The sequence below is a fragment of the Solanum pennellii genome, chromosome 5 (assembly GCF_001406875.1).
Source record: "Solanum pennellii chromosome 5, SPENNV200".
Lineage (NCBI taxonomy): Eukaryota > Viridiplantae > Streptophyta > Magnoliopsida > Solanales > Solanaceae > Solanum > Solanum pennellii.
Genome location: NC_028641.1, coordinates 3,111,546 through 3,133,274, shown reverse-complemented (window position 1 = coordinate 3,133,274; position 21,729 = coordinate 3,111,546). Strand labels below are relative to the sequence as shown.

Here is a 21,729-nt window from a genome sequence, read left to right as displayed (position 1 = left end):
AAAATGCGACTGTAACCACGTTAGATCCTATGAAAACACAGGTTTTGGAGAATCCGACACACGGCTAACTGACATTTTTGAAGAGTCTGAGCAACATCGCTCGTATGTTAGGTAGGAAATGGTATGGAAGATATCTTTCTCTTCCAAGTAGTCCTTCCTCTAACAATTTCTTCATTCTTGATCTGTTCTTTTATCTTAAGCAAATGTGTATAGCTAAATGGCCTTTGACTAAATGACTCAAGAAGCCCATTTGCTTCAAGAAGCCCTGATGCCAATGAAAATCCATGAAGTACACTAATTCTTCTCTTATGTTGGTGATCAACATCAACAACAACATCGTCGAAAAGTACCTCTTCATCAGGTTCACAAAGGGATTGAACGATATCTGTGCTTCCACATTCTCTCCTGTATTCGAGCACGATGGTAGACAGTTGATAACTCTCCAAAAACTGGTCAGGAATGGTCTGCAACAACATGAAACAGAACAAAAAAACTGATGTTTTTCATCACAAGTTGATGTCGAGATCAAGAATCAATGTAATTAGATGTTTGTTTTACCTCTAGCATCCAACGAACGTATTTTACATTATTCACATGATGATTCATGTCCAGATCACTTCTCTTTGGCTGCAAAAAGTTGAAAAAAGATCAGTATCTACGAGTCTTGACATATCGATGAAAATGCTGAAGATCACCTTCAAATTTGAAAGGACATATTTAGCGGTGTCATCCAACTTCTGTATCTTAGTAGGATTTTCCTCTTTGATGGCTTGCTTACTGATGAACCATGGTGAGATTTCGGCCCTCACTTCTTCCGGCATCTTTGACAGACGTCTCGTTTGCTGGTTCATCATCACCCATGTACTGTGTTCCACACAAAAACTAAGTTACAACTTACAACATTATGTTGGTTTTACGAGTTGATTTCTCAGGTGGTCACTCAACTAACAATAAGTATCAAGAAAAACGACTTCCTGAGATAATTATCATTAGTTGATTTGAGAAAATCGTCTCTCGGTTTTACTTGGACAATAAAAACAGATTCTTGAAAATTATCTGAAAGTGTAACTGAACCTGGTTGCTCTGGCAAATACAAGGCCTGTGGCTTGACTTCTAATTTGCCAGTCGCGTCTCATCCCATTTTTCCCCGAAGCTCCAACCCATGTATCAATCTCTATTACTTCACCCCTGTTCAAGTTTTTTTGAGTCTTTTTGTTAGTCCTAGTACCAAAAACCAAGAGAGCGATGCATCGGGAGAATCAGGCATCAGTTGTAAGTTAATATGTATCAGGTGACGAAAAGAGAATTTGGTTGATAGAGACGTTACAATATGGAGAAAGCATCTGTCCATGTATCTAAGGGCTATAGAACAAAAGCTTATCCGAGTTTACAGATCTCGCAGAACAGAATGTGATGCCATGAGATAGAATGCAATAGAAACAAAGACGGGGTACAGATTACCTACTCTTAACAGTTTGTAACAGAGTGGCACAAGTAAACTCCAACTACTACTACTACTACTAATATTACTACACCTCGATCTTAAGTTAGTTGAGGTCGTCTGTATGAATCTTCAGTATCATAAACGTTAGTTCGTTAACTCCAACTTCACTAAAAGGATCAAATATCACTTACCATATTGGATAATGGTCTATTTGAACTTGCATTCTTGAAACAACCCATATGAGGTTATTTTTCATCATCCCATGAGTAGCACCAAATCCATCACTAAGTAGTCCTGACATCCACACATGATTCAATGCTGTTTCCTGCAAAAAATACAACACAAATTCAAATTAGCCGGACTGGTATGCTCCGAACTCCAGATAGGTAAACCAGAAAAAGCTCTTAGTGTAGTTAGTTGGAATTGAAGATAGGAAGAGATGCAAGTGCTAAGTAGCAATACGTGCGATGCTTCGATTTCAAACAAGTCGAAATCAACCATATGAATCCTTATTGTACATGTCATTCCATTTAGTACTGCAACAATGTCAAACAACTATGCCTTAATCTCAAACAAGTCGAAACTAACCATATGAATCCTTATTGTTTCCATTTAGCAACAACGTCAGATAACTATGCCTAAATCACAAACAAGTGTGAGTCAGCTATACGAACCCTCACTGAACATGTCATTCCATTTAATACAACAACAACGTCAACCTACTTTGCCACAATCACAAACAAGTCCGAGTCAGCTATATGAATCCTCACAGTATATCTCATTCCATTTAATAGTAGAACAACGTCAGACTCCTATGCCACAATCACAAACAAGTCGGAGTCAGGTATATGAACTTTCGCTATACTTGTCATTCCATTTAATACTACAACTACAACATCAAGCTACTATGCTAAAATCACAAACAAGTCGGAGTCAACTATATGAATCCTCACTATACATGTCATTCCATTTGATACTACAACAACAACGTCAAACTACTCCGCCTCAATCACAAAAAGTGTGAGTCAGCTATATGAATCGTCATTATACATGTCATGCCATTTAATACTACAGCAACAACGTCAGACTACTACGCCTCAATCACAAACAAGTCAGAGTCAGCTATATGAATCCTCATTATTCATGTCATTTCATTAATACAACAACGATGTCAGACTACTCTGCCTCAATCAAAAACAAGTCAGAGTCAGCTATATGAATCCTCATTATTCATGTCATTTCATTAATACAACAACGACGTCAGACTACTATGCCTCAATCAAAAACAAGTCAGAGTCAGCTATATGAATCCTCATTATTCATGTCATTTCATTAATACAACAACAACGTCAGACTACTATGCCTCAATCAAAAACAAGTCAGAGTCAGCTATATGAATCCTCATTATTCATGTCATTTCATTAATACAACAACGACGTCAGACTACTATGCCTCAATCAAAAACAAGTCAGAGTCAGCTATACGAATCCTCACCGCACTATTCATGTTTTATCCTCGCGATTCGAGGTGAACAACAACTAATCATAACTCTCAAATCAATAAAATGACAAAAGAAAAATATGATCTCACCTGAAGTAAATTAAGTAAACTTTCAATAGTAGCAACTTTATCAGGACCAACTTCATAAGACCTTATAACAACTGTTTGTCTATATGCACCTTCAACAATAATTCCTTGTCTATAAGTATCCACAAGTTGTTTCTTTGTTGGTATATTTTGCCTAATTTGTGACATTGGAATATTGTACAAAGTTTCATCACAAGGAGAAAATGAAGTTTTTGTTGCAACATTATTATTGGATTTTGACAAATCCAATTTCACAACATTTCCATTAATTGGATTCTTGAATTCTTGATTATCACTTGGGATTGAACACTTAATTATAGTAAAATGTGATGTTGAAGAAAAAAGGGAACACCACATTTTTGTTTTATTTTTTTTAATTTAAATCTTTTTGTGGGGGTTTAATCTTTGGTTTTGACATAGTTTATATAGGAGATATCAAGAAAAAGTGACAAAAAAAAATTGGTCATCATTTTTTTTTTTTAGGAATAAAAGTGGGAACTTTGTTGTATAGTTTGAGAATCTCAAAGTGATACTCTATGTTGCTTGACGTTAATTAGTATTTTTTTCTTAGCAGAAATCGACAGATTGAAAAAGTACAATTTAGTATACAAATGCTAAATTTTTTTTGTTTTTTTACTAACCACTTTTGGTGTACTAAAGTTAATTCAAGCTCCTAGACTCAGTGGCGGAGTCAAAAATATTCGTAGTCATGAGATTTAAATACACTCCTAGATTCAGTGGCGAAGCCAGAAATACTACGAACAAAGGTTGAAAAATTGTTGTTCGGGAGATTCAAAACACACAAGCGCTTTGAGCCTTAGCTTGGCCCTTTCAACAAACCTAAAACCATTGGGCTACAATACTCTATCGTGTAAATAATGTTCGAAATATGTTATTTAATCAATTCATATATCATTTTACTTGTATATGCGATGTTATTATGTAGCTACACTCCTGCGGCTAGACTTCGTTCTTCAAGGAGATCCCATGTGCATTGATCAGACACTTTAAAAATGTTGATTTATGCTTATTGGATCCTCCGAATAGTAATTTTTGAAAAATCTGACACAAATATTACAACATTTTTGCAGTGTCCAAACAATATATAACTTAAAATGTCAAACTTGGAAAAAGAGTACGAGTATGGTAAAAGAAACTTACTCACATACGGCGATTATATCAATTCAATAAATATAAGTTACTATTTGTTGCATCCACTCTCTTATTAATAAAATGTTATACGCTTAACTTTTATTATATATTATCCCTTTTGAATTGTGTAATTTTTGGCAAGGAAAATTCAATAAGGTAAATGTTTAGTACAGTTTTACGGTAGAAATTTAAAATTAAAGTAAATATATAATTATAATTATAATTAAGAAATATGTGTATAAATTGCATGGCACATGTCTTGCTAATGAAAAAAAGATAAAACATAATTATTTCTTTATTTAATCACTGAGAATCTGAGACACTATAACTTTGGAACTTACTCTGGGAGTAGATTTTTTTGGGAATTATTTGCTGATTTTTGCAGATATATATTTGTCTTATTCTGCATTTTTAAAATTAAAATTATATAGAAAACAAAACAAAACCTTTCTAAAAGAGCACTTATTCTAAAATAATAGTCGCTATGAATTTAAATGAGTCGTATAAGTAAATTTTAAATATCAAATGATTAAAAGAAAATTATAAATATTTATATTGAAAAGTACTTTTAATTTTATCGGTGTGAGTTTATAATAAATACTTATACGTATTAGATATTTATATCAAATCATGTAAACTTTATTATAATTATACAAGTTAATAAGATGAGAATAAATATTAATTAGCCATGAGTGTTAGATGAGTATGTGCAAACATACTATATATATATATATATATATATATATATATATATATTAATTTGATATTAACACCAAATTTATTCATATTGTCAGTGCTAAACTCGAATAAAGGGGACATATCTTGTTCATATTATTAATGTCAAATTCAAAGTGAGGTGTTTGTCATTTTCAAGAATAATAACTACGTAGTACGTACTAAGGGTAAAATGCAAAAAATAATTAATTTTATCGTGAACTTTTAATACAACAAATAATTTGAGACGGAGAAAGTTATTCTTACGGTGTATTTTAATCTTTGAGGGTTGGTCTGAATTCCCTAGTTAAGAAGTTTATGTCTTTGCTTCAATTTCCTTAATATTCTTCCTTTTGTTTAACTTAGAGTTTGAACAATGTAGTTCATAGAAAAACAAGAAAAGGAATAGACATTTATTTGGATGCCAAACTTTGACCATAATGATAATCGTTATTCAAAATTTACTGATCCGACTAATTTATATTTTGAAATCTGAAATTCATTAACTTGACTAGTTCAAATACGAACGATAAATCACAAGCTATTACCTTATGAGATCTTCGTAAAGTTGATCATTATGAATCTTATGACAAATTTAATTGGCTATTTCAATGACATTTAGGTGTTTAAAATCCATTAATATGACATTTTTAAATGTAATGCATGATCCCTATGAAGTACTTTTTACAAGCTATAGCCTACGGAATCTTTGTAAAGTTAATCATTATGAATCTTTCGACAAATTTAATTGGTTGGTTCAATAATAACAAGAAAGGGGATTCATTAGCTCATTACTTATAGACCAAATTAATAAAATGACAAAATCCATAAAGATTATTTAATAACCAAGATAGCTCTTCTATTCATAAGTTCAATTTTCAAATTATCAGTTACTAGTAACCATTATTCATGTAAAAAATATTTCAAATGACAAATACATTTTAATTTGCTGGTTGTTTATTTTCTCAGTAATGGGAAGTATTTACAAGTTACATTGACACTAATCAATTAATAAAAGAATTGAGTTTCTTCTTTCAGTGAGCAATATAGACAATATGTATGATAAACTAGTTGATCTTATTCATTCAGTGGAATCAACTTTAGCTCTTTTGAGCAAGTAAAACAAATGCAATTACAAGAATTTAACAAACACATAAAAAAAACTTGGTAATTTGGTTGATGAAAAACTTGGAGAACTTCACAAACTGCAATTCTTCACACTTTGCCTCGCGACTTATATAGTGTTGCATCTATACAATGAACTCATCCACCTCCACCATTCAAGATTTCGTACACATTCGTGTAGTGAAGTTTACATACCCTTATCACAGTGTCAACTCTCAAATGTATTTGCTCTTGTGAATTCCTTTTTGAAAGCACTGGTGGTATCTAGGCCAGCTTGCACACCTCGACTATTCCACAAAACCTGTCACCTCCACCAGCAAAGGTATCGATAATTCTTCTCACCAGGGGTTAGGCGGATAGGAGATAACCCCTTTTTTTGCCTTTGCCTCTGTCTAGAATCTAAGAACTTGCATTTGACCGTTTGCACATCAGGCATAACACATGGAACATAATCGACCTGGTATCTGTTAACCAAAAATCAGTGTAGATGTCAGGTCTTGTGTTCTCAACAGGCACGTAAATACTTATAGAGCGTGGGGAGTCATGAGAAAGCAGGAAAGGTGTATAAAACATACACAAGGCAAAGTGCTCAACCGACTAATTGAATCATAGAGATACCAGTTCACTATAGACTATCCAGAAACACGTGTCAACACATTTTATGATTTATGGGTTCATTTATAATCGGATACCTGTTTCCTCTCGTCTAAGTAAGGCGGAAGGATCTCGGTGATATCATCTACAAGAATCACCTATATCCATCACTAGGGAGAGAACACTAACCATATATAGAGAAATACAATTACGACATATATAAGTCAGTCCAAATTGCATCCCAACGTAAAAACTATAGTTATTCCAAATGAGAAAATCTTAAATAAAAAGTTAGTTAAACACTCCAGTCCAACATTCATCACACTCACAGTAGAGGTGCATCTATTGTTAGATTGCTTGTATTCCAAATTCTTCTCATTTTCAACTTATTTTCCCCCAAGAGAATTAAGCAAGTTTGAAATATTCCCTCTCCCAGTAATTTATGCTTATTAACTTAACAAGAAAAGTGTCTTCATCCTTTCAGAAAAATATTTCTAGAAAAACAGGCAATGAGGAGTGAACAAAGATAAATACTCGATAAGTGTAACAGTTTGGGAATTAGGTCTAGCATGCATATGGATCCTCATTGTCCATGTCGCTCCATTTTAACTTATTTTGAACCATGTTGTAAAATAAATTAATTCACATTTTTTTATGAATATAAATCTTTGGGAGGACTAAAAGATTTCTGGAAAATATTGGACCTAGAGTATACTTCTATACAGATTTCAATATTCCATTGTGCTCCATTTTTCATCAAGTCTGCATGGATTCCACAAGAGTGGGTTTTTTCAAGACAATTTCCTTCTAAATTTTGAAGTCCCTTTTAGCACTTCCACTCACCTTGGTTTCCCACTTATGAACCGGTGCACCTAGAGGTCAACGTACAATATGACCAAACCATCTCACCAACTTTCTCACATTTTATCCTCAATTTGTGTAACTTGTGTCTTCTCCCTAATGTAGACATCTATTATCTTATCTAAACTTTGTATAATCACACATCCATTTTTGAATCCACATATTTGCGACACAACTTTGCGTATATCCTCAACTAGTAGCTATCACCTACATGGATTTTTTCCCTCCATTGTGCCTCAACTAAAGATAGGGCACAATGGAGGAAAAAGATCCATACAAGAATATAGCCTCTATTGTCGATCTACCAGGCATAAATCTAAACCGGATATGTTACTGATTCAGAGTCCCTAAGTTCACGCACTATCACTTTTTTCCACAGCTCCATTATATGTCTCATAAGTTTAGTGCCACGATAGATTGCACAACTTTGAAACTATATGCTAAATTCGGATTAAATATTCAAGAATAACCAATAACTGCTAAAGTAGTGGAGGACACATCTACTTAGTTTGGCCAACAGGAAACATTTGAAAATAGAAAAAGAACAAAAAAAAAAGATAAGAGTAAGAACATATCCTTAGAATTTTAGACAGCAGCTCCCAACACTCAGTCAATGGATTAAGCTTAGCATTTATCAGCAGCTGAAAACATATTCATATAGAATAGTTCACTCAGAAGGCATGTATATCACCAAAGTAGTGAGAAGCATGTAAACCAACATAGACTCCATGAAAAGGGTGAAACTGTACTGCAGAATGTTAGACTTTAAAAAGCTTCAAAAAGTACCTATTGGCATGCTTTAAGGGATTGAATTTGCATGGAGATCCAACTAGAGTGGCATCCTTTGCTTTACTTCGTTAGATTTGCATAGAAATATTCAGGAACGGCAGCTCCATGTGCCACTAACCTGACAAATTGTCGATATCTGGTCAGATAGGTCTCAAAAGTTACATGCTAGTACTAGAACTAAACAGGAAATTAACCTTAAATGAAGACGAATACAGGAAAATGTTTCTCAAAATTCATTAATTTTTCAAGAATCCCTTAAAAATCAAGAGTACTTTTCAAGAAAAGGCAAGTCACCAGTCTTAAGAATGTCCATAGGTTCAGAGCAGACAGAAGAAGGCATAAATCACTCTCATACACCTCTAAGCAGCTCGGATGGGAGTGAAAATTTTGAAGTATCTCAGGAGCACCAAGACCTTACATGTCAATCCCAGCTTTCTGCACCAAACAGACAGCAACAATGTTGACCTGAAGCTAATAAAATGGTTCTACTTAACCAGAGAGAGTGGTAAAGCGAACATGGATAGATGCTACCAAAACAGATTGACTGTAGTACTTTTACAAGTCCTACCAGATATCTTAGTGTTTCCAAAAGCTAGAATTGTAACATGAAGATAGACTATAACTGAACACAAATGTGAGGGAAGACCCAAACGTGAAAACTTTATATAATTAGAGACCCTCAACTAAAATTAAATACCACTAACCTGCAAAAGAATTTCATGTTATCTGGTAGACTGCATAGACTTTTGTGTTTGCCCTGCAAAGTTAAAACAGAACATGAGGTGAATTTAACAAGAAAAAGTGAAATTACTTGCCTCCAACATCTATCATTATTTTAATCTCCTTCAAAAGAAGGTTTAAGAGCAGATACTCATCCATTAAAATGTAGCAATTATAAGGCTTGGATGCATGTGAAATTGCGTCAAAATTCTGGGAAAGGAAACAGAGGGAACAAAAATGAGAAAAGGAAAATGAAGAGCCACTTAGTAGAGGAGAGAGACAAGAAATTTTATTTAGAGATCCATGCATTAATTTGAAAAGAAGGTAAAGTAGGTTCAGAAAACTTACCCCAAATACAGGAAGTAAGTCCATATAAAAATTGGACCATGACAGGCTCTATCTGCTCCACCTAATAAAAGTCATATTAAAGTTATAACTGCATGGTGGAGAACAATGACAAAAATAATTACCCCGTTATGAACACATATATCTGACACATACCAGCAGCTATTATGGACAAGCTCATGGTGTGGCGCCTTTAGAACAAAGACCAAGAACAGAAAGCTAGTCATCCAAGAATATCATTGGCTATTCAGGGATTTTTCAACTTTTTGCTTCGGCAGTGCCTTCATCGCCTTCATCACCCAAAAGTATAAAGTCAAGGTATTCTATGGCATGTGATTTATAATCTCTTCCGAGATTTTTCAACATCGCACTGTATGTAAAAGAATCAGGCTGGATTCCGTTATCCAACATTTCTTTGAACAGTCTCAAAACCTCTTGCCAGTTACCCAAATCACAGTTCTCATTTATCAAAATGGTGTAGGTATATTTATTAGGGATAATTCCTCTTGTTTTCATTTCAGCGAAGTAACTGTAAGCCTCGTTTATTCTTCTGTACTTGCAAAGGCCATTTATTAGCGCATTGTAGGTGATCACATTTGGCAGAATGCTCTTCTGTTGCATCTCTGAAAAATACATATGTGCAAGTTCAAGCCTCCCTTTACCGGCATGCGCATGAATCAGCACTGTGTATGTTACAACTGTCGGAGATATGTCTTTACTTATCATCTCATCAAACAACTCTCTGGCTTTCTTAAGGTTCCCAAATTCGACATAGGCATGAATTATACTGGTATATGTTACGTGATCAGGCATAAGGCCATCCCCAACCATCTTCTGTAACAACTCAGTTGCTTCTTCAAGATTACCCAGCTTCGCAATACCATCCACAAATACATTGTAGATTATTATATTTGGTGGGAATCCCTTTGTTGACATTTCCTCTTGTAGTTTGCATGCGTTCAATATGTCACCCAGGCTCAGTACACCTGCTATTCGAGTTGTGTAAGCAATGCAGTCAGGCTCCAAACCCCTCCGTAACATCTCATCAAATAGTTCTTTTGCCATTGGTAAATTTCCTGCCTTGCAGGAACCATGAACCAGAATAGTATAAGTAAATACATCAGGAGATATACCATGTCTCATCATTTCTTCTTTCATCTGCTTAGCATCCTCTAAATTACCTTTTTTACAGAGTCCATCCATAATTGTATTGTAGGTGATCACTGTAGGAAAAAGTCCCCTGCTCCTTAAATCATGTAATAAGGAAAAGGCCTCATCAATATCCCCCAACCGACAGTATCCGTAAATCAAAGGGTTGTATGACATTATGTCCGGCACCAAATTCTTCTTCAACATGACAGAAAACCAGTATCTTGCTTCACTAGCTTGCCCCTGCCGGCAAAGAGCATAAATAAATGTATTATATGTTGAGACAGTAGGTGAAACTCCTCTTACTTCCATCTCTTCTCCAAGACTCAATGCCTCCACAACCATTCCCTTAACACAGTAACCATAAATTAGAGGATTATATGTATGAGCTGAAACCCTCAGTCCTTTATTCAACATCTCTCCAATCAAACCTCTAGCATGGTTAAACTCCCCTTTCTTTGATAACCCATTAATCAAGATATTGTATGTTACATCATTTGGATAGCACTCCCTTCTCTCCATTTCTGATAAAAGATCCAAAGCCTGTTCTACTTCACCTTCTCTACAAAACAAATCCAACATTGTATTATAAGTAATAATAGTAGGCATAATCCCAAATTCACCCATCATCTTATACACTTCTCTCGCCTTGGCAACTAAATTCCTATCTCTTAAGTTCCTTAGAATCCTATTACAATTCTTCACATCAGGCAACATCTCATTCCTCAGCATCTTCTGGAAAACTAACAAGCACTGATCCACATTTGCGTTCTTCGTGTATATTCTCAAAAAAAGATTAAGTATCTCAACAGAAACCTTCAAATTCAAATACCCATCAACCAATAAATCAACAACTTTATGCATATTACTACTAATCACCCTTTCTACCACCCAATAAGCAGACTTTACCCAACCATTCTGTATCAAAATATCAAGAATAGTACAAAAAGTAAACTCTGAATACTTGAATCCCTTTTGCCCTTCAGCCCACCTAAACAATCTCAATGCAACCCTTGGTCGACAACGAATTGAGCTAAGAATCTTAACCAACAAATCAGAATCATAAATTAAAGAATGAAAACAATCTGGAACAACCCAAAATTCCTCCCCAGTAACCCAGCCCCTTTCTTCAATCTTATTCAAAATTAATCTCTGAATATCAGAATCTGAAAAGGGATTTTCTCGAATGCCATTGCCACCATTATTACTACCAGTCCTTGTAATATTATTGATTTTTATCTCAGATGGGCATTGAAACTGATGTAAAGATGAATAAAAAATCAATCTTTTAAGAGAAGAAAATACGAAAATGCTGAAATGATTGAGATTTGATTTGGGTATGATGAATTTAGAAGCTCTAACATAAAGGGTCATTCTGTAGAAGAGAAATAGTATATGCAATACATGAATGTGAAGAAGATGAAAATGGGGGAAAATCTAAATGGTTTTTTAGGGGAATTGAAGAGAAAACTGGTACCTCAAGCTGAAGGCGCAGTTACCTAAAATGGGTAATTGGATTTCATTGGCAACAATACGCACATCAGAAGAAGAAGTACATGGAGAAGGAAGAAGAAGAAGAAGAAGAAGCGAGCGGCGGAGGAGGCAGCTGCGTGTTTACTGGAGAAAATTTGCATCTTTAGACCGGAGCCCCGGATAGTTTCTTGGAAACAAAATGTGGGTCGGACTTAGATCCATCTTTTTTACTAGGTTCAACTATAAGGGGGTCGGGCCGGACCGGTATGATTTGGCACAAGATAATCCTAGAAAGCGTTTTTTCTGTAGGTCATCGCGAGATTTTCAAATGCATCCAAGCAATTGGTATCCGATTGAAAGATAGAAAGCATAGCTTGCTGAAAGCGAAAATGGAATGACCGATCATGAATTCTATAACGTTTTTAAGGCTTCACTAATCATTCAACTCGATCGATTTTTTGGGATCGGGTTGGTTATTGAGTTGAAAAGACGGGGTCTAATTGAGTTGGGTTAATGGATTTGTTTAGGTTTGTGTAAGGTTGGATTTTATTGGATAAGGTCGAGACGACTCGATCAATATGTTTTATATTCGTTTAGACTTTACCAGATATATCAGTATCCTCAAATGAACTTGTATGAATCTAGTTTATCTTATAACTTATCCGAACCTTGTTTTCTTTGTGTGGGCCGGTATGGTTTGAACGAAAATCAAGTCAATATAATTTGATTCTACGTCAGCTCGAATTGTTAGACACCCTTAGACTAAATTACATCTTTTTTGAAAATATTTTTCTTATTGTAACCTCTCACTAACATAAATATAAGATAACTCTATTTAATAGAATTGAGTATATGAATAGACTAATTCATTACGTATCAACTATTTTTATTAATACAAGTACAACATTGTTATCTACACAAAGACTTCACTATATATTAATTCATATTGAATGTTTATACCTAATGAACTTATTTTATCATAAAACTTTTTTCATGTGAAATACAGGCTCAAACATAATTAATATCCAAATGTTGTATCTAACAACAAGTAACAAATCAAATAAATAATTGATTTTTCATTTACAATTTCCAAATTTTAATAGGGAAGCAAGTTCAAATTCACATACAATTTCAACAGATGTATCAAAATGAGTTGCCTCAGCCCAATCAAACATTCCTAATTGGGCTATACATTTTAGCCCAATTCACCATTTAAATGGCCTTTAAAGTTTTAAATGAAGAAAATTTTCATATATAATTAACATATATAAGACTATTTATTAGTAGTTATGACATTATTATTTATATCTTTAAGTTTTAATAGTAAAAAAATTATCAGAGAAAATATCACAAATTTTACTAATTTAGACGTAATTAAGTCTGTCTTTATTCGCTGCTCCGAATTTAGGGTTCAGTGTTTGGGATTTAAGGTTTAGGGTTTATATTTTTTGAAATTATAGTTGGTATGAATATTTGTGTAATCATGTAGTTTTTACTTGTTATTTGATTATTGCATAATTTGCATTTTTATTCCTATTGTTAAGACTTGATGTGTTTAATTCAAACATAATTTAGTTTAAATATCTGAATAGAATATCTAAACAAGTTTAAAATATTACTAGGTATATATTAAGTCAATAGAAATAAATTATATTATTTTGATAATAATTAATTATGATTTGATACACATATAAAATAATTATTACGTGTTACGTCTTTCGATATCTCTCACATGAAACTATGACAAGTCACATATACTTTGAACAATATTCTTTTTTATAAACGTGCATCTAAGTTGTGAATTAAGTAATATCATGAAGTAGCATGTTCATTTATATTATCAAAATATATCAATTATATGCAAATTGAAAAAAAAAACATGAATATTATAAGTATATGCAACTTTTTAAGGTCTATAAAAACACCATCTCAAAAGCATAAAATCACTTGCATAAAAAGTTCTTCAAATTATCATGGCATTGTTTAAGATGAGTTTCATTTTTACTGTCCTTCTCATAGTAACTACAGGTTAGTATTTATCTCATCTTTTAACTTTATGTTATATCATTAATATATATTTTGATGTGAATAATTACTTATTTTTTCAGTTAATATGGAGTGGTTTTTGAAAACGAAACATGTTATGGCTATACGAAATATTGATCGTGAACTTTCAGGTCTTGAGGAAAATTTAGTTCCACAAGATGATTTTGCGACATGTATTAGATCTTGTACAGATAATAGTGATTGTGATAGTGGTTGGAAATGTCGTATTTGCAATCTTCCCACGGACGCCCCACGTCCATTCAAGTGGGACGCCCCAGGGGGACTTAAGAGATGTAGAAGAGGATAAAAGTACATTGGTGATCAATAACAATAACATATCTGATATTATTTTCACGAGATAGAGATGAAGAAGGATACAATATACGCGAATCTTACTTTTACCTCAGATGTGGAGAGGTTGATTGTGGCCAATTACATTACTTCGAATCCAAATTAATGTGCATTTGTATTTTTGTGTTGTTTTTCTAATTATTCTTTTACTTTGTCAGAAAAAATAAAAACAATAGAATAACTATCAGATTATTTTTTAGTTGTTTTTGAAACTTTTTATCTTTTTTTTTTGGTGATTCGAATTAATGACCTTTGAAATTAAAGTGAAGAATATTTATCATCTCAAATATTCTCACCAAAATTTTGAAGTGTTTGTAATAAATTTATCAGATTAATTTGTGATATATTACTCCTGTAATATATCTAATAAAAATGCTTTCTAGCTTAATGTTGATAATTGACTAATTTGTAGCCTGTTGAAATATACATGATATAAAATTGAAGTATTGAACAGTAATATTACTAGAGATTCAATAAAAAAATTAAAATTAATAACTAATTTATTGCAATTTTTGGCACATTATGGAAATTGTATAATTCTTTTATATTGAAATTACTCTAATTTCACAACAAAAAAAAAATCTGATAAAATAATACAACATATGGGGCTTTGATTTCACACTGCAAGGCCAAGTAGTTTATGAAGAATTGCCTGCAAAATGAGCATACACTAATTAGTATTGGAACTCAATGTTTAAATAAACATGAGTTTTGAAGTTAGTTTTTGTACATATTTAGTCAATTTCTTAGTATAAATTAGAGAGAAATATTGGAGACACCCCTAAACTCCGAGAAAATTATTAGTTTCATCTTCAAACTATTGACAGTCTAAAATACCCCTTAACTTGACTAACTTAACTTAAACACACCCCGATCTTGCAACACGAGTGAAATACACTCCTACATTCTTGTCAGGTGTTTTCAACACTTCTTTTGGTTTTTTATTAAGAACTCAATCCCTCTGTTTAAGACTATTTGCTATGTCATGTGGCAGATCGGAGTGTATCTAAATTTAGTTAGTCAAGTCGAGGGGTGTTTTTAAGTCGTCAATAGTTTAAGAAAGAAACTAATAATTTGTGTCAAGTTCAACCAAATAGGTACGTAGTCTTGAACCAATAGATCTTATTATGCATATGCAATAAAAGTTGAAAAGATCCATGCAACACTAGATAATTTCTCTGCTTGTTTATACTGACTGACTGAAAAGTGTGCGTATTGCTATCAACAACACAGACAGCGTAATTCCATAAGTGGGGTTTACGGAGGGTAAATATACACAGAATCCACCCCTACTTTTGTGGGATAAGAGGTTGTTTCTGATAGACCCAGGCTGTGTCTATTACTATCAGTTATCATGATATAGATATCCACAATCACCCCAGAATATTTCAGATTAAAAGAATATAAATGTTCCTGAAAGTAACTTACTGGACAGGAACGGTATGCTTTCAGTCCCTGATGTAATTCATGTGATGAGATCAAAAGCTTCACCGGACGAAACTCAAGAGATTGGCTGTGGCCTCTGTTGTCAACCAAGGAGATCAATTGGCGTTGTAAGAGATGTTCAAATGCCTGAAAGAACAGTAAATATTTGTCAGTATACCTTTAAAGATCCAAAGTTAGATGCTAGATGGATAATTTGCATGTAAGTGTCATACACACCCGGAGGCATACATTCCGTGCATAATAGTCTGATGTTTGGAACGAATTATGTACGTCTTTATACTCTGAAAGGCAGGATAACATGGTCAGTCACACAGGATTCACATTATTAACATGAGAAGGGATCATGTAGCAGTCAAACCTTTCATTACTGAATTGAAGTTAGTAGTCTCTTGCTCTTTGCCTTCCAACCTCCTCAAGCAGACAAGTATATATAGCTCTAAAATGGTGCAATCTGCATCAACAATTTAAAATCATGTGGTTTTCAGTTTGATTCATCTCGGTGGTGGCCTAGGTGTGCAGGATATAACATCTTTTTGAGTGCCTCACACCGTATATAAAATGGTTTGTGAGTGACTCACACCATGTCTCCAAATATCTCCAGTCAGTTGGGGTTTAAGTGTAAACAAAGTGCTGGTTTTAGTGAAGAAAGGCGTAAATGCAGAACAAATACAAATATGCTGTGTAGCCCAAGACTAAATCATAAGCATGACTAAGAAATACATGGACAAAGAAATTGAACAATTACGATAAAGTGAAAATATCAATTGTTTAGTGTCGCCATTTCAGGATTATGCTCATTGAAAGGAGCAGTATGCATTAGAAGTGCCAGTGCCTGCTAAGCAAGATGAAATGCTCAGACATGTTTTGCGCCTCATCTCAGGGCTAAGGCATGCCTTGAGTGCCCTTGACAAAGTGGTCACAATGTCTAAGACTACTGTGTTAAAAAAGAGAAGAGAGAGGATATGGAAATAGCTGAAAAAGCTAGTCAACAAATCATAGCTCTACCCATAAAATTTTCCAGAAGCTAGTCAACAAGGAATACAAAATGTCATACCTTGCAAGGCTTCCAACTTGGGTTGCCGTTGAATACTTGATAGGGATGTTTTAAAGTTATCAAGTGACAAAATTCCAGATTTTGTATCCATATGGCTCACAGACGCAAACCTAATGGAAATTACCATACGATGAGTTCTATTTTTTTTTAAACCGAACAGATGTTGGATACTACGACTGTGAATGCATCAATTTGGTAGTTCAAGGATAGGTAGACTTACAGAAATCTCAATAGATGGTTAAAGGTTGCATCAAAATTACATAATGAATCAATGATGTCTTTGAATTTGTCATCCGACAAAGTATTCTAATAAATGTTAAGGATAAACTGATGTTTGCAAGCAAAAAAATGAGCACAATTCGTCAAATCATTGGAACTTTGATGTTTGTTTTGTTGTCTAACCAAAAGGAGAGGTTTCCAGAAGAAAACAAACTATTTTAAACCTTGGTTGACAAGAGAAAGACAAGTATTTGGAGACCCTCATTTAGGCCTAGCACAAATGAGTACTTACCACTTACCACTGTCATAAAGGATACTCCATACCTTTTTTAAAAAAATAATTGTGGTGTCTGGGGCCAACTTTAGCACACCTCGACTAATTCCAAGGCTACCTGCTAGGCGGCTACCTCCCACCAACACAAGTACCAGATAACTATATCCACCAAGACTTAGACATACAGGAAGAAATTACCTAGTGTTTTTTCCTCCGCTCGAATTAGAACCTGCTTCATTGACCATTACTTAATTGAGTCTTTCTGAGCCTCACTCTAATTATTCTTGTATATTCCTCTGTCACTCTTTACAACTTTTGTGGTCTTCTGGGATCATGTCACTTATATTCGTTCATTGACAATGAAAAGAGTAACAAGAGAAAAGGATACAAGAAGCTTTTTGTTATAAGCAGCTACATATTGAGGAGGAAGGCTTGATTCTGTTGGCAGTAGTAAAGCATGCTGCAAAATTCTGATATACAGATTGTCAATATAGATAATTCATGCAGGCAGTAAATCAGGAACCAAGGATGCAATGAGAAGTTACTTTTGCAAGTCTTCCTGCGAAGGGGGTAGGAACAAAAGCTTTCTATGCGAGAAACGAGACCTTACTCTCTTCTCTAAGAGTTGATCAGCATCCTGCACAACACAATTTAAGCTTTTCCAATGTGTCTAACTATATGTAGTCAATGTGTATTAATGATGAGGCAACTGTCTCAGAAATTTAGGGAATCTCCTGAAGTTAATCTTGTTCACAAGCAACTCAAACGAGATACTCAATTAAGAAAATGAAATAGTAAGGAACATACCAATCTGCAACTCACACCAACGACAACAGCTTGCGAAGTTACAGACTGCATTGCATCTAGCAAGCTATAGAGTAATCGTTGTTTACCCTGCATAATGCAGATACATCAATTCCTGAAAACTTGACATATTTTCTTCATATATGAGAATCTCACCTGGGTAAAAAGGTCAAATTCATCCAACACAAAGATAATTGTTTTATGTGCCAATCCACACTCCCTGATGAGAAGTTTTCAGTATAATGAGCACATGCACTGGGAGAAGAAAAAACAAGTAATAAATGTTCTCTATGAAGATCATCTAATTTAAACATTCCAGACAATGTAAGGACATCACAAGACATATACACTCACCTTAACATGGCTATCACAAACTGGGAGTTATCATCAAATGATGCCTGTTATAGAAAATACATGAGGACTGTTTGATGCCTTTGGTTAAAATGTGAAATGGAAATCATAACCAGAATAAACACAGTACCATCTTTGAGAAAACCAATTGATTTTCTATACATAATTGCCTTGCAATTTCCTACAAGATAAAATAACTATATCAAACAAAGGATACAGAGATCAAGGACAACATTATGGACAAATATCTAACAAGAACAAATAAAAGTAACACCCTTTGTTCGAAGAGGCACATATTTTTAACTTTTCCAAGAAGATAAAATAGTTAAACCAAAACTAGAAAAAGATGCAGGTGAAACTGGTATCAAGTGCACTTATATTTAAAGATTTTGACAATGTTAACAAAATTTGCTTGGAATAACCTAAATATTCTATTGGAAATTGAACTCTTGCTTAATCAAGTTCCAGTTATCAATATGTAAGAAAAGCAAAGGAAGTGATAATTTAAGCACAAACATTTCAATTGACTATGGTCTCTCTTTTCTTGATGGTTGACTGTTTTAATTGAAACCTTCTAAATAGCTGTCTTATAAACTCTGCCATCTGCTACAACTTTTTTTGTTTTTGACGACAGAGAAATCTGTTTGCGACAACCTATCTTGATTTCAATATTCAGGATTTCACACTACTCTTGTATAGCCTATCTTGATTTCTGAATTTCTGTTCTCTATAAATAACTCTACCAGAACAAAGAGCTGTTTCTTCAGAGCCAAAGCAAGTTCAAACACAATATAAAACCACCAAGTGAAAAATATATAAATTAATCGACAAAACAAAAAGAAAGTATTTCTCTAGTTGATCTCTTTCTTGCTTAGATGGAAACACAAACCATCACTTTTTCCTAATGTCGGATGGTTCAGTTAAAAATCATGAAGTCTTAGCAAAAATCTCTTGAAAGTGGATAAGTATGAATAACATGATACATGAATTAACTGATTGAATCTAGGTAACAATATGAAAAGGCGTAAATGCTTTAGATATTAAACAGAAGTGCGTGAAGTCATACGTAAAAGTCGCTTGGTTGGAAACAAGTTATCCCGGGATTAATTATCACCGGATAAGGTATTCCATCATGTATATGTGATACTTATCCCATCACTAAGGCATAAATGGTGGATAAATAATCCCATGACTGCCTAATACCTCCAACCAAACATAGGAAAAAAATAGTCCTGCATTTTATCCTGAGAATATCATACCTAATACCTCACACCAAACGACTCCTTAGTGAACAGAATTCCAACCTAAAAGAAGGGACATTGTATTTCATACCTTCAACGCACAATTGTCCTCGCTATGCAATAGTCCATTCAGTTTAATCTGTAATTGACATAGCGTTTATGATCAATAAATTAGTGACATTTATTTTTGTCCAGAAATATGTCACTGCCAAATCATATACTAAATCAATACCACACAGATAGTGTCTGGATATTCTTGCAGTAAATCCTTGATAACCATCTCTAAAATCTGGCATAAACAATATATTACAAATCAATTATCAATCAAGTTAACTTATTTTGCCTACTAATGAAATAAAAAGACAAGCATATAACAGCAATAAGAAGAGGGCAAAGAAAAATTGAATTTGTGCAAAGGCTCAGCAAAATAAAACATATAAAACTCTAACTGACCGCAACTTTTCCGCAACCACGAGGGCCAAGAAGTAGAGCTGAGTTGTTACATGCTTCAGTTACTGAACTTGACATTATGTACTTCAATTTGCTGAAAAAAAGAACTAAAAGCAATTACACAAAAAGGGTCATGAAGAAATTCTCTAAAAATTACTCTGGCTATTTGGATTACGATAGAAGGGGAAAAAAGGGAACAACATTCAATTTGGAGTGGAAAAATAAAGAAAAAATGAGAGTAAAAATGGGGTCTTTTTTTAACCTGTAGTTGCTATTTGAGGAATTAGAGAAAATGCTAAAGATGCTAAACAACAACAACATACCTAGTGTAATCACACAACTGGTGTCTGGGGAGGGTAGAGTGTACATAGACCTTACCTTACTTCAAAGAGACATGAAGGTTGTTTCTAATAGTAGTCTCGGTCCACAGTGGAAGGCTCCGCACCTGAGCCTCATTAGACTCAGCTGAAGTGTAAGGTGTGAGTGAAGAAAATAGAAGAGATGAAGTCCGTCCCTTAGCCTAATCTATATCCACAGCTGATGCAACTCCATACAAACGCCTTACTACTACTTCCGTTTTCCAATTATTAAACAGCTAATCAATTTCATAACCTGACCTTTCCTTAACCAGCTAACCTTACTAAGTAGCTTCACCTCCCTTTTATAGTTTTCTTGTTCGACTAAGTGATGTCCTAACCTCAACCTACTTTTTGCTTACTGTAGTAGCATATGCCTTACCATCAGCTTACCTAAAGCATGCCATACAATTTGAGATTGGGGACACAATTATGGGAGCAATAACAACAATAATGCGAAATGGAAAGCATTACACAATAGAAAAAAGAAAGAACACTAACAACAACGAAATATTACAATAATCAAAGCACAAAAAACTGACAGCCGAAGTTGATGAACAAGAAACTATAAGAACAGTACTAATCACCAAGCTATCCTGCATACTCAACTATCAACTAAAAACTTCTATCCTAATCCGCGACCTCCAAACTCTTCTATCTAAGTTCATGTACTCCATAAGTACAAGATGTTTCATCTACTGTCTAATCACTTTCACCAATACTTATTCGACCTACCTATACCTTAACTGACGCCAAAAACTACTTTGTCCATGTGGGGTTACAAAAACATAAAACAACATTCAATTTGTGAAGAGAATCTTTGAAAAATGAGGATAAAAATAGGAGCTTTTTCTTCTTACCTGTAATTGCTATCTGGGGAATCAGAAAAAATGGTGTAAATAAAATTAGGATTACAAAGCCTTGTTCTGAGCAGAATCTGAGCTTGTTCTGCTGGACTATCAACACCCATTTTTGCTATCACTGAGGGAATTTTGGGAGAGAAAAATGGCGGAGGAGAAAATTTTGGCGGGATAAAAGTGAATTGTGAGAGTGAAGGATCTTTTTGTGCTGTGGCAAGAGATGCCCCTTGGATTGGGCCTGGGCCTGGGCCTGTTTTGAGAAGAGAAGGCCTGCTACTCAAAAAGAGGTTTTGGGCTGATTTAGCAAAAATTTTACTGCTTTCC

At 34.1% G+C, this 21,729-nt stretch overlaps 2 protein-coding genes and 1 pseudogene across 11 annotated transcripts; all 3 read right to left on the bottom strand.

Moving 5' to 3' along the window:
- Positions 1-92: 92 nt before the first annotated feature.
- LOC107019202 lies at positions 93-9,358 on the bottom strand (annotated as a pseudogene).
- On the bottom strand, positions 5,956-12,148 carry LOC107020759 (pentatricopeptide repeat-containing protein At1g22960, mitochondrial-like). 10 transcript variants are annotated; one of them, XM_015221245.2, is made up of 6 exons: positions 9,488-12,148; positions 9,335-9,395; positions 8,971-9,196; positions 8,561-8,737; positions 8,264-8,384; positions 5,956-6,486 (listed from the first exon to the last, which is right to left on the bottom strand). In XM_015221245.2, the coding sequence occupies exon 1, from the start codon at positions 11,852-11,854 to the stop codon at positions 9,590-9,592; it is 2,265 nt and encodes a 754-aa protein (XP_015076731.1). In that variant the 5' UTR covers positions 11,855-12,148; the 3' UTR covers positions 5,956-6,486; positions 8,264-8,384; positions 8,561-8,737; positions 8,971-9,196; positions 9,335-9,395; positions 9,488-9,589. The 10 variants fall into 10 exon arrangements, with proteins under 10 accessions (XP_015076731.1, XP_027772958.1, XP_015076729.1 ...); XM_027917157.1 differs by having other exon boundaries at positions 8,561-8,731; XM_015221243.2 differs by having other exon boundaries at positions 8,561-8,701.
- Positions 12,149-14,824: 2,676 nt separating this feature from the next.
- On the bottom strand, positions 14,825-21,572 carry LOC107018843 (origin of replication complex subunit 4). The gene is made up of 16 exons (XM_015219425.2): positions 21,406-21,572; positions 20,193-20,283; positions 19,972-20,028; positions 19,831-19,878; positions 18,629-18,679; positions 18,502-18,545; positions 18,304-18,367; positions 18,151-18,237; positions 17,889-17,980; positions 17,732-17,813; positions 17,071-17,156; positions 16,851-16,960; positions 16,155-16,247; positions 16,013-16,077; positions 15,779-15,922; positions 14,825-15,002 (listed from the first exon to the last, which is right to left on the bottom strand). The coding sequence occupies exons 1-16, from the start codon at positions 21,513-21,515 to the stop codon at positions 14,967-14,969; spliced, it is 1,260 nt and encodes a 419-aa protein (XP_015074911.1). The 5' UTR covers positions 21,516-21,572; the 3' UTR covers positions 14,825-14,966.
- Positions 21,573-21,729: the final 157 nt, after the last annotated feature.

Bases quoted from the DNA above. Each gene is read 5' to 3' on its own strand.
- LOC107020759 (XM_015221245.2), bottom strand. From the start codon at position 11,854: ATGACCCTTTATGTTAGAGCTTCTAAATTCATCATACCCAAATCAAAT.
- LOC107018843 (XM_015219425.2), bottom strand. From the start codon at position 21,515: ATGGGTGTTGATAGTCCAGCAGAACAAGCTCAGATTCTGCTCAGAACA. The intron at 20,284-21,405 runs GTAAGAAGAAAA...TCTTTTTTTCAG, and splicing joins TCCCCAGATAGCAATTACAG to CAAATTGAAGTACATAATGT. The intron at 18,368-18,501 runs GTGAGTGTATAT...ACTTCTCATCAG, and splicing joins TTTGTGATAGCCATGTTAAG to GGAGTGTGGATTGGCACATA.